At 37.9% G+C, this 13,728-nt stretch overlaps 1 protein-coding gene across 3 annotated transcripts in view; it reads right to left on the reverse strand.

The window, feature by feature from the left end:
- Positions 1-13,728, reverse strand: part of otofa (otoferlin a) — a 283,609-nt gene that overhangs the window by 203,615 nt on the left and 66,266 nt on the right. For all 3 annotated transcript variants that reach the window (XM_052024320.1, XM_052024318.1, XM_052024321.1), the window contains exon 3: positions 12,170-12,258. In XM_052024320.1, coding sequence (XP_051880280.1) covers positions 12,170-12,258 — 89 coding nt within the window. The remainder of the gene's footprint in view (positions 1-12,169; positions 12,259-13,728) is intronic.

Consider the following 13,728-nt stretch of genomic DNA (forward strand, 5'->3'; position numbering starts at 1 on the left):
TAGATAAAGTGGATCGTGGGAAACCTTGCCCCATAATGGAATCATCTAAAACAGGAGGGCATGGGTTTAAGGTGAGGAGTGAGAGGACTAAAGTGATCCGAGGAGAAATATTTGCAATCTGGAACACACTCCAAGTTGGTGTTGGAAGCAGATATGCTCATAACATTTAAATAGTATCTAGAAGAACTCTTACATCGCCATGGCATAGAAGGTAACAGACCAACGGCTGATAAATGGGATTAGTATAGATGAGAACTCAATGGTTGGCATGGACATGGTGGGTCCAAGGACTAGTTCCTGTGCTGTATGACTCTATGAATGCAAGGATGGTTGAGAGAGCTCCAAAGTGAATTGGCGAGGCACAAGAAAAATTTACAGAACTATGGGAAAATAGCAGGTGATTGGAACTGAATATATTGTTCTACCAGGAACTGGCATTAACAAGCTGAGTGGTCTCCTTTATTGGCAAAACAATTCTGAGTTGCTAAGGTTTGACATCAGCTTATTATGGAGACACCAGAGGCTGCAGATGCTGGAATCTGGAGGGAGAAACAAGCTGCTGGAGGAACTTGGCAGGTCAAGCAGCATCCTAAAGGTATAGTTGGTGTTTCAGGTCATAATCCTGCATCCTTATTAATATTACAATGAAATGACAGGAGCCTTTTTGAGAGGGTGTGTAAAGACTGATAGACATCACATGTACCAGTCATTCCTACGCAGGCTGACCTACATTAGATCAGAGTCCAGAAATGCTCAAATTAAAAAATCTCATCCTTTTTGCTTAATTCTCCTCATGCCTTTGTCCCTTCCTACTTATAACTGCCTCCAGTAGCACCATTTCTATGAACTCAGAATTCCTCCAGTTCTAATGTCTCAGGCGCACCCAAATACTCCTTCAGCAATCCAGTCTGACCACTTTGAAATTTCTCCTTAAACCCTGCCAGCACATTCCTTGAAGCTTACCTTTTTGAACAAGTTTTAAATTTACCTGCCCCAATTCCCCTTATGTTACTTATTGCCAAATTTAGTTAAAAATGTACCTGGAAAATACCTTTTACAATGTCATATTGCTATAAAAAAGGGAAGTTTTTGTAGTTGATAGTACCCAATTAGCTCTATCACCAATAAAGATGGAAATTATTTTAAGACATTTTTTACTCCAAACCTCAGATGTGCCTCCTCCATCTTATAACAGCTTTCTGTTCCTTCATTCAAATCAGTTCCATATTTGGAGAATATTACAGTGTTTCAGTACAGATATCTGATGAATTCCATTTAGTAGCTTCAGCCAAAAAATAATACTCCATTTATCCCACCTCAATATCAGAATCAGATTCATTATCACTGACATGACGTGAAATTTGTTGTTTTGCAGCAGCAGTACAGTGTAAAGACATGAAAAACTATAAATCACAAAAATAAATAGTGCAAAAAAAATGAGGTAGTTTTCATGGATTGTTCAGAAACCTGATGATGGAGGGGAAGAAGCTGTTCCTGAATCATTGAGTGTGGGTCTTCAGGCTCTTGTACCACCTTCCTGATGGTAGTAACTGGAAAAGGGCATGTGGTGTATGGTGAGGATCCTTAATGATGGATGCTGCCTTCCAACTCCCAACTAACTAGGATGTGGAAGTTGAGTAGAAATGTGAATGAAGCCGAAGATCAAATAGCAGATAGGCTCCAGGAGCTTTAAAGCCTACTTCTGCTCCATTTTCGTATTCTTATATAGTAATCTCTAATACTGCATGTGTCATTTATCATCATCATCTCTGTGTGGATCTTCTGGAAGTCCACATAGACAACATGCACACAACCCTTTCCACCATGACTGCAGTCTCTTCAAAATATTTGTTGGACAGGGGTCTACTACTCACAAGTACATAGCCATATACAGTACTCAGTCATTCGGTCCCCAGTGATTTATGCCAACATCTGATGTTAAATTAGCAAGTCTGTAATTACCTAGATTCATTCTCTCATATTTTATAAATTGAGTAACAATTTCAAATTACCAATCCAACAATGCATCAGACTTCAGAGAACATTTTTTAACTTGTTATACTCATCATTCTCAAATAGCACATCAAGTCTTCCCACTTACCAATGTATCATTATTCATGAGCCATTTACTTTGTAGTTCCTCCACCTCATTCTCTACTCAGCACTGCCTTAGTTCATGTGACAGGGTCTCACCCACAGATTCTTCTGATCCCTGTTTCTGACTAGTGAAATTAATCTCTCTCAGATGTGAACCATACAGAGATAAAAAGATCCACAGAATGTCAGAAAGCTCAAGATTAAACAATAAGAATGGGCACCAGAGAAGAATCAGGCAACAGCAAAGGACAGAAAGAAAAAAGGAGCAATACCAAAACGAATGACATTGAAAGAAGCATGGCCATGATTAGAGGCAAACCAATGTAAGCCACATTTGCAAACTTTCTGCTCTCTCTATGGAGCTGCATTCAACAACAGAACAGGTTTGAGTTCTGTCATTAGTGTTGTATTAATTTTCCCACTTCAGCTGTCTGTCATACAATGCTTAATGAAAATTTCAATGCCACATTTAAATAAAGGTAATTAAAACAGAAGCAAAAGCAGCATTTTAAATATACATGCAAACTTTGCAGAAAATCAATATAACAGATAGTTTTCACTTAGTTTTTGGTTAATGTTGCCAATTTAAGTATTTATCAACTCTTTAAAAATAATGGTCCAGAATTTCCTTAGAGCTGTTCACATTTTGCCAACATAACATCAACTGAAGTACAAGTAGGCTTTCTGCTCAATTTCTGCCAAAATTCTAGCAACTGGTTGGCCACTTCAAAGGCTCTTTGGTCCCTGAAATATGTGGGGCTGAGCTGAATCTGTAACAAGAATATTCTTGGATTTTCTAGCTTCTGGATAAAAATCAGGCTCTCGGTGTATGCTGGACTGATAAGAAATTTGAATTTAGCATCCAATTTTAATGCTAACAGTTGTCTAATTTAAGCATGGCTGTGGGTACTGAAATAGTTGCCTGCCAGATTAACAATCAAGTGCAAAGTAGACAAATAATATCTTACATCCCCCGCCAAACCCTCCACCACCTTGCCCCCACCTCCCATCCCAAAACTCCTCTCCAAAGCCATCCACCCCCCCAACCCCTCCTCTCAAACTCACCCATCCCCAAAGCTCTTGGCATCTTCTAGATATTCTTGCTGTTGGAGCTCCCAGCATTCCCAGCCTAGTTCACATTAACACTTACATTACAACTGCATATCAACTGGTGATGAGGATAATTCCAATAACTGATGTCAACTGACCCAGAAGAAAAAGTGATCTTTTGAAAAAAGGCTTCAGAGCAACTCTGGAGCACTGCTCTTTAATTGCACTCATCATGGGACCCCAAGAAACTCAAAGGTCAAGAGGAAGAAATGGCACAGGTTCCCAAATGTACAGTATCTTGGTGAATTCATGTGGGCACCAGCAAATTAGATAAACAAGAGGGGAGATGCAGGAAGCAGCAATTGCTTAGTGCGAAAAAAAGACATTGTTCATCAGCAGCAAGGGAGAGAAACACACAGGAGGCTTGAGTTCTGTCTTACCATTCAATAGGAAAATGGGAATAAATGGGAACTCCAATACTGACAGGTTTTATAAATGTACGAGACTTGTGAATTATTCACAGCTTATAAGACAATGGAAATGTTTTCTGGTGGCCAATTTGAAATGTATGGAAATAGCACCAGTATTGAATGCTGCAGTAAGAAGGGGAAAGAAAGTGATTTCACTCATAGAAATCAGCTCTATAGTGTATTACATGCTCACTAACCCAGTAACTTCATGGAAAGGTAAAGATATCCCATTTACAGTGGGAGCACAGAAGCTGGAACAATATTTTAACCTGTAGCTATCTGGCAGAGTGGAAAACTGCAAATTCAGCAAAAGATAAAGTTGTACTGTCACAATAAAAATCTTTCAAAGCACTGCAATTTTGAAGAACTTTTAGATTGATACTGAGAGCAAGATATTTGTGTGGTTTGAATGATCAAAGAATTCACTCCAGGATGTTCCCATCACATTTGATCTGGCTTGCAGGACTGCAACTCTACTGGAGGTGGTTGTCAAAAATACCAATGAATTCTGACTCTTGCCAGCAACAGACATATTGGCAGCAACAGACGTAAATACAGTCAAAGGACAACACTCAGAACACCGGTCCAGAAACAACAGTGGCACTACATGACTGTAAGTGGCAATGAATCCATACGATAGATGTCAAGGCAATCACTACCCACATAATTGCCACACATGTCAGAGGAAAAAGGCACATCACGGCAGTGCACAAATCTGAATATGAGATATTAGAAAGAAGTGCTGTTTTCAATGCAATACTGGCACAGCAAAGGAAGTGCTACAATAAGAGTGAATCTACAACACATCAGAACTGACTTAGGCCAGGTAGACTTTAATCTGTCCAGCATATACACTACAAGTGATGGCAGTGTGAAGCAACAAAATTTTAAGGTCACAGTGTTCATTGGGGCAAGTCATGGTCAACCTCAAAACTTCTTCAGGCAAAGTTTGAATTTACTTGGATAAGTACAATGTACAATATGTTACAATAGCCAAAGCCTTAAGTTACCAAGATTTGTAGCTGACAATGCTACTGACTGCAACAGCAGACCAATATGGTTGGGATAAGGATTGGCCCAGAAGACCAAACATTGTTAGAATGACCGTGAAAATACAATGAAGTCTCCAAGGATGTCTCCACAGGATACAAGGCAAAAGGCACACATCAAACCTGGTGTCATATCCATCTACTACAAATTATGGCCTGTGCCTTAGTCCTTAAAAAGCCAAGTAGAAGAGCATGCCAAACTTGAAGGAGTAGAGTCTTGTAATCAGCCTGTGGGTAATTCCAATAAAAATGATACTTATGACTGATATGACAGAGTGTACATTGATAATAAGGAAAATAAATTAGGTAATTGATGATGTGTAATAACTTCTGCCAACATCTCAAGACCTGCATGCAGAGTTGGCTGGAGTGAAGCTTTTCATGGAATTGGAGTTATCACAGCCAGATACGGATGAGAGAAGTCAGCCACATCTCATTGCCAAGACACACAGGAGTTTGTATTTTTATATTGCTGTAAAGAGTTAAATCTTCACCACTGATCACTTTGTTCAAAATTTTTTGCAGAGCATTAATGACAATAATTGCATTCAACATGACCTTCTCATTGCCAGGGCCCATGTAGAGGATAGCTTACATAATTTGAAAGAAATTCTTAAGTGTCTCCACCACCATAATGTGAAATTTAAATGATCCAATCATACTTTTGTTAAAACATGGTTCGTCAATCTTGGTCCAAAGGCAGATTATAATGGACTACAGTAAATCAAGGTCAAAGCTGATACTATACTGAAGCAAAAGAATTGAGAATATGGCAGAGCTCAGACCTTTACAAAGGTCTTTATTCAATATTAATCCAGATTCTTAGTAGGTATAGCTGTGGAGATGACATGATTGCACCATCTTCCTAAGAAGAACAAGAGAGAAAACTGGACAATTGCTCAACAAGATATATTTGATTGATGTAAGCAAAGTTTGAAGAGCGAGTCTCTATTGGTTATCTAGATATAATGAGATCACTTCAGATCCTGGAGTAGGTGCAGTTATTAGCCATAGTAATGATGATGGACAGGGAAAATAAACAGCATATATGCCTCATGCTCTGAACAAAAGCGAGCAAAACTGTGTAAATCAAGAAAGAAATGCCAGCAATCAACTTCATTAAGAGGAAATTTTACCAATTGATTTTGGAAAGACTTCATCCTAGCTGCAGTTCACAAATTGTTCTTAATACCTGTCGGCTTTAACTTGCCAACTTGCTATTTCAGCTACAGAGAATGTTTATGCAGCTCAGTAAGGCGTACTTCTGAAGCAATTCTACATGTAGACGTGAGTAAGGTGGATAAGCCTGTAAGCATGTCCAACAGCCAGTCTGTGTGGCAGAAGGTCTGAACACCAACAGATCAAGGTTGATTGAAATGAGGACATTGATGTCTTATTGCAAGTGTTCTCAGAAGACGTACCTTGGATGAGTTAGGGATTAGCTACACAAGTAACTAATCCCATGGTGTTTGAAACCTGAAGGATGTTGACACATTGGGTTCAGTATCCTATCGGATTCAATAATTAAATCTATGTCCATTTGATACTGCATCCATCCCATTTCTGTTGTTCAGCAAGAGGAACAGTGTCTGTGAAATATTAATAACAGGTACCTCTCGTTCCTCTGTCAGAAATTAAATCAGGCCATAACTGTGCTGCCATAATTAGAAAAGAACAAGATAGGCAGAGTAGACAATAGAATTACTGTATCAGACAGAAACAATGACAGATGTGCCGCATTGGTTACCAAGAGCGAAAAGACTTTGTTTAAAGAAAAACTAATTTCCAAGTATCATTTGTCACCCATTCCCAAACACTACACCAGCCAGTCCAGTACGTCACAACAAATTACATCACATGTTAAAAGAATAATTAATAGATGGTTGTGAACAAAGATTAGGGCTATGTTTTTCTTACATAACAAACAGCAACTAAAGCCTTATGCCTGGTGGGACCTTATGAGCATGAGTTTTGTTAATTATGTTTTCTAAATAACAGTTGTTCATTAATTGTCTCCATTGGGAGGCATCTTCTGTCCCTATTTGAGCTGCAACTACATGGGTGCTACATAACAACCATATTTTAGAGCTCTGAAACCTTAATTCCCTTTGTCTTCTGGCTTTTGTTGTCAACATAGATCCTGTTAGGATTAATTTCAATCAAATATAAATCTGTGTTATGGGGAAGGATAGACAATTATTTGTAATAGTGAATTCACTGACAGTTCACAAACTGTACAAATTATAAATTCCTTTGTGAAACACCAAAACCAGTGGAATTGTCTTCACAATTCACAATGGTGGTACAGTCTTCTTATAGAAACCTGATCAAAGAAATGTGGCATGACAGATTCCCCATGAACTGGATAGAATTCTTTGTTTGTTTACCATCTTACCTCAAATGTAAGGCAGTATATATCATCTGCATGAATGGCAGTGTTGTGTCTACTGATTTAGGATGTTAGACATGAACCCATACATCTTTTAAAATTTGATCCCCATTTCCTGAAATGATTTGGGAATTTTGCAATTGTGTTGCATTTACAGATTGTTTTAGAAAGATTAAATGGAAAAATGGAGGCGACCTGGTCTAATGGTTAGATCTAGTTTAGAGTAAAAGACATGATTAAAACAAATATTTTATCCTACTGAAGGATTTTGGAACACAGTTTATTACTTTTCTTCCCCCTTTGTTTTGAGAAGAGAAGTGAAATTGAGGAAACAAGTAGAATTTGCTTAGATTGTCACTTGCATGTCAACTTGCCTGTGAAATAAAACTACTTCTATTTGTATGGAAACAGGCCCTTCTGCCCATCGAGTCAATGCCTACCATCAAGCACCTATTTTTAACACTGACCCTACCTTAATTGTTTCTATTCTCCCCCACATTCCCATCAACTTCCTCAGATTCTACCACTCATCTACACACAAGGGGCAATTTACAATGGCCAATTAACCTACCAACCCATACATGTTTTTGATGTGAGACAAAACCCAAACACATGGCATGAAACCCACCTGGTTACTGGAAGAATGTGAAAACTCCACACAGACAACAGTGAAGGTCAGGATTGAACCCAGGTTGTTGGAGCTGTGAGGCAGCAGCTCTACTAGCTGTGCCTGGCTCATCAACTGCTTCAAAAGTTTAAAAAGGCATGTGAGGAAATGTGTGAAAGACCAATGTGTGCCAATTTGTCCTCTGCTGTGTGTAGTAGATATATGTACATATGCTGATCCCCACTTCTGAAATTTGGCTGCATTGACTTCAGCAGAATCAAATTTCAAATGTAGAGTTCAATGCACAAGCAACACTTCATGGCATATTCAGCACATTCAGAGGACAAATTTCCACTCTCTAATTCCGATTTTTTTTTTAAAAAAAGGTCATTCTATCACATTCCACCATTATGTATTTAAGATTTTGTGCAGATTTGTCTCATTTCAGAACACAACCTTTATAGACTAATTACCAGCTGCACTACACCTGACAGTATCAAAGGCAGGAGTAATCAACAGAGACAAAAAGCATGAATTATGTCCAGCACAAATCATAGTTCTGTAATCCTTTCTACTGGTTTTAATAACGTGCTGTGTATCCTCATTAAGAAAATTGAGCAAGTCTCCAGATTGTATTGATTACAATTTGAGTTTCAGATAATTATATTTGCTTTGAAGATTTTGAATATAAATATACTAGGAAACCAACTACTCAACCCAATTATAACCAGAAAATGGTTTTATATTCTTCCAACAGTTACCTTCAGTTCGTTAAAATTGACTACAACCGGGTGATGAACTAGAGACAATGGGTACAAATGCTTGGATCTTTGTAATGGACCTATTTCCATTTTATCAAATTGCACCAGGTTACTGCTCTAAAATATGTTAAGGAGTATGTCTCAAAACCAAAGCAGCTTTTCAAAAAATATATACTTAACTGTGGTGGTTCATAGTATAGATTACATTAAATTATTATGCAAATGATGTTTTTAGCACTTTGGTGAAAAAAAAAGTACTTTTCAAATCAGCAGGAATCTGAATACAATTTCCTTCTGTTTACTGATCTCGCTCTGTGCCTGGGCTCTACCAACTTATTCAATCTCCGGCAAGTGAATAGTATCTCTGAAAACCGGCAAGAAATTCATCAATGGTCACTGCCGAACTATTCATGTTTAAGGTAATTGTTAAAATGAAGTTTGCAGGAATTTAAATATTGTAAATACATTATTCAGCTTGAATATTGACCCTTTCCTTGACATAATTTCAGTGGAAATTGAAAGCTTTTTGTTATGCAAGTAGATAAGAACTGTTATTTTTTGGAGCAGTAATGTTGAAAATCTCCTGGCAGACTGATTGTGCATGTTGCATTACTGTTGGCAACAGTGAGGAAAGTTTCATACAGAACAAAAGTGGAGAAGGAAAATTTGGCTGAAAAATGAGGAGACAGATTTCCTGATACATCCTAAGTTACACAGATATGAGTGTAAAACTACTTTTTTCTGGGTTAAGCTAATTTTCAACAGCATCACTATTTTAGAGCTGTATCAATTAATTTCTACCCTGTTTTGTTTAAATGTATGAAAATTCTCATTAAAATAATAGAATGAACTATTTTACATAATGTAGTTGTTACTAATATCACATAGCCCACTTCTAACACATTGGTACAAAATGTTTATGACAACGATTGTGATCTTGAGGCTGTTTTGATATAGCATGATCACTAATTTGTTGAATAAATTGCCATTGAAAGTATTCCACAGGAACACTAGAAAACAGGAGAATGCATAGGCCCCCAGGCCCCTCAAGCTTGCGCCCACCTCCCCCCCCACCCTTGCAATAGGATCCTGGCTGATCTCTGCTAGCCTCAACTCCTCTTCTGTTCTAGTTCCCTGTAACCCTCAATTCCTTGAACTTTCAGATGCTTATTCATCGCCACATTAAATACATTGAATGATCTGTCCTCCATCACCCTCAGGGGCAGAGAATTCCAGAGATTCACTATCCTCTGAGGTAAGAAACTTCTATGCACCACAGTTTTAAATGAACGGTCCCTTGTTCCTGATTCTCCCACTAGTGAAAACCATCCAATTACTATCCTTTCAAGCCCCCTAAGGATCTTATATGTTTGAATAAGGTCACCCAACATTCTTCTAAACTTCAAAGAATAAAGATCTAAATGGTCTATCCTCTCTTGATAGGACAACCTTCTTATCCCAGGAATTAGCCTGGTGAATCTCCTTTGGACTGCCTCCAAAGGTATTAAATCCATTTTTTGGTAAAGGGAACAAACCCGTATACAGTATTCCAGGTGTGGCTTCACTCCGTACAATGTAACAAAACCTCCCCATTCTTAAACTTCAACGCCTTCACAATAAAGGTCAGCATGTGATTTGCCTTCTTAATTACTTGTTGGATCTGCCTAACTTTTTGTGATTCATGCACTAGAACACCTAGCTCCCCTTGAACTTCACTCAGTTGCAGTCTCTCTCCATTTAGGTAATAATCTGCCTTTTGATTCCTCTCACCAAAGTGCATGGCCTCACACATTGAACTCCATTTGCCAAGTTTTCACCCAATCACTCATTCTATCTGTATGCTGTTTCAGAATCACAATATCCTCACCACAACATGCCCTTTCACCTATTTTCATATCATTGGCTAACTTGGAAACATTACAGTCTGTTCTCTCTTCCAGGTCATTAATGTAAACAGTAAACAATTGACTCCAAGAACCGATCCCTGGGATACACCACTGGTTACATGTCTCCAGCCTGAAAAGGACCCATTTATTCCAACACTTTGTTTTCTATGTAACAGCCAGCTTTCAATCCATTCCCCTGCAATCATATTACAAGTTGAAGTGTTTAACTTTATTAAAATTATTCTGTTTCATCATATTATTTGCACAATATTTAACAAAGTCTCACAAGATCTGTCATTTCAAGCATATTTATATTGTTCAAGGTAAACAGATGCTTGCAAAAATATTAAGGTATTCATCTGACTGAATGTTTAAACAGTGAGGCAATTTTAAAATACCTTGGGTCTCCAGCTGATTTTGGAAGCATCCTTTGATCAGTGATTAAATCTGTGCTTATGTCTATTAACCTTCCAGGTTTTGTACTTGCATAGAAGTAATCCAGTTAAAAATATATTGGCTGGATTGTCCTGGATCTGGTTCACCAACCTCAACTCCACATCCACAGTGCCCATTTACATGACAGGAAGTCAGCTCTCTGTAACTTTTAAATGTAACTCAATATTTAATAAGGAGAAGGAGAGGAGGATGCACATTTATATTATTTGCAATCTATTTTAGATATAAACATGAGGATCAAGAAATTTCAGGGCCTTGTCCTGCAATGTTTCTTGAAATAACATGTAAACATATGGTATAAATTTTCCAAGGAACAATAACTTCTGCCACCATAAATTGCATTTATGGTTACATCAAGATATCCTCAAGTAGACCTGGAGAAAACATATCTAACAGGATGTCATAATCTAAGCACTGGCATGACTGTCCCTCCATGGTTACAGATGCAACCCTGCGTGAGAAAGAGTGGCAAAGGTCAAAAATACTTTATGACAATTGAACATTGGTAATTTCCCAGAACTTTTGTTGTTATTGCGATAGCTTGTGTTTTACAGCTGTAAAAAAGGGATTCAGCTTCAGTTTTCACAATACTTGTAAACCTTTTCCATATTAGTCTTGTTTAGAGTAACAATCCAGCCTTGTCTCTGACACTGGAAGGTGCAGAGGCTGAACACTGAAACAATGTTATCCATAGTTGGTTTAAAGGGTTATCTGGCATTGAACGACGGTAAATAAAGGCACAAAAGTTTAATTTGCAGCACTCTCAGAGAACAATTTGTGTACCCCGGAGCACACACTGGACTTCAAGCATCTGCCTTATTTGCGGTTGCATAATTTTTCTACACTAAAATGAAGGAATGGAAAATTATGAATTTGAAATTTGAGCGAGCCAGCAAGCAAATATATGATGTGTGAGTCTGGCATTCAACGCTCTGCACCAAGAGTCTGAAAGTTTATAATTTACTCCCTGGGGTAAAATGTAGGGATGCAACACCATCTGTTGACAGATAAAAAATTCCTAATATATACAAGGTGACATGTAAAGCCAAGAGTTTAAGGAATTTCCAACTGACCTGTCACCCATTGTCAACAGTGGAGATCAGATCCAACCATAATTTACTTTGTATGTACAGTCCAACCATAATTTACTTTGTATGTTTAGTGCATCATTACTTAAAATGTTACCTGAATCCACAACTTGACTGGAAATCAGTAATTATTATTCTATTATTAAAGTGTAAGAACAAAACATTGATTGCAGTTTAAAAATATTTTGTGCCATTAGGAGACAACCAATAACGCAGCTCATTGTACATCTAACTAGTTTTACTGAGCAAAGACAGAAGTGGATCAGTAAGTCAAACCTTGTGCATTAATTCAAGTTAATAGATTGTAAAGTCGCACCTATTTGTGAAGACTTTGCTGTAGTTGAAAACTTGGATCTCCAGCATTTCAGTCCCATCAATGTTGCTGGCAACAGGCCATCGGAAAGTCTGTCAATTAAACAAAGGGAACAAAATAAGCAAGACTTGTCAGAATAATTCCATTAACTGAATATGAAAAGAAAATGATGAACATTGCAGTAAATTGATTACTGAAGACAAGGCTGATGATGAATGGTTGATCTGTCTCAACTTCCAAATGTTATAATAACCCAATCAAAATAAAAGTGTAGAACACAAATCTGAAAGATGATTTTATAACTATAATTGTAAACCTTTGCCAGTTTTAATTTTCATCAAAGTTCTCCACAGTCTCTCACTATGTTATTTCTTGTCCTTGACCATCGCAATAGCATTTATAGTTACATTTGAATTGTACTAATAAGTAGCTATGAGTAATATGGTAGAAATTGAATGGGTTGGTGCATGCAATAGTCAATGTGGCTGTAGCTACATCACATAGCTGATAGGCTGACACATGTAGCCTCCCATTATGAGGTTTTGAGATTTTCTACGATTTGGCTGTGATCAAAGCCACTATTTTTCCCCGACACTAGGATCGTGGGCATCGCTGGTGAGATCAACCTTAATATCCACCCCTGAATATTCAGGAGAAGGCAGAGTGAACAGCTACAATGTGGTCATGGTCCTTCAATAATACTGAGAACAGGTCTCACACCTAAAACATTAACTCTCTTTCGCTTTCCACAGATGCTGCCCGATCCGCTGAGCAATTCTAACCTTTTGCTTTTATTTCAGAAGTCCAGCCTCTGGAGTGTTTTTGTATTTCCTTCCATAGTACTGCAAGGTAGTGAATTCCAGGATTTTGACTCAGTGATGAAAAAAAGAACATCAGTGCTGGAAAATTCTATAGTACTGCTGATTCTGTGCAAATCAAACATTTTTAATTGCAAATTATAGAGCAATATATACTTAATGATTGCCATTTCCATGTTTGTAATCCCACTTGACAACTCTATGGCATCTCATTCAAGCAGCTGGTATTCACTTGCAGTCTTTCCAGCAGATTGTTTCACATTGTCATAAGAGTAAAATTTGGCCTTGTGCTGATATCCACACACATACCTTTTTCTAGTGAGCATTATGGAATAGTAATTGCTGGTGTTAACCTGGTCGATGTTTCTCCTTCACAGCTCAGACACATTGAAGTTAAATGCATCACCTTCAATATTATTCTGGCATATACTAATAACAATCAAAGTTCCTGCTATGTAAGCTCAGTTGCGCACTAGGTGGTAATTCTACTTTTGATGAATCATAAACCATGCCCTCAGTGGATCTCTGATCACATCACAATGCTCATCACATTACCTGCCAGTAGCTACCAAGTTTTCTATTCACACTTTTGTTAGAGATCAAGGGAAAGCAGTGAGGAAGACAAATGTTACCTGGGGTGCCAGCACAAAATAAAAGGAACTCACAGGTTAGAGACTGAGAAGACCCCTAATAAGCTGCTTCAGCCCAGGTCTAACAAGTTTATGTTCCTCAGGAACATTCAAA

The sequence above is a fragment of the Pristis pectinata genome, chromosome 10 (genome assembly GCF_009764475.1).
Source record: "Pristis pectinata isolate sPriPec2 chromosome 10, sPriPec2.1.pri, whole genome shotgun sequence".
Lineage (NCBI taxonomy): Eukaryota > Metazoa > Chordata > Chondrichthyes > Rhinopristiformes > Pristidae > Pristis > Pristis pectinata.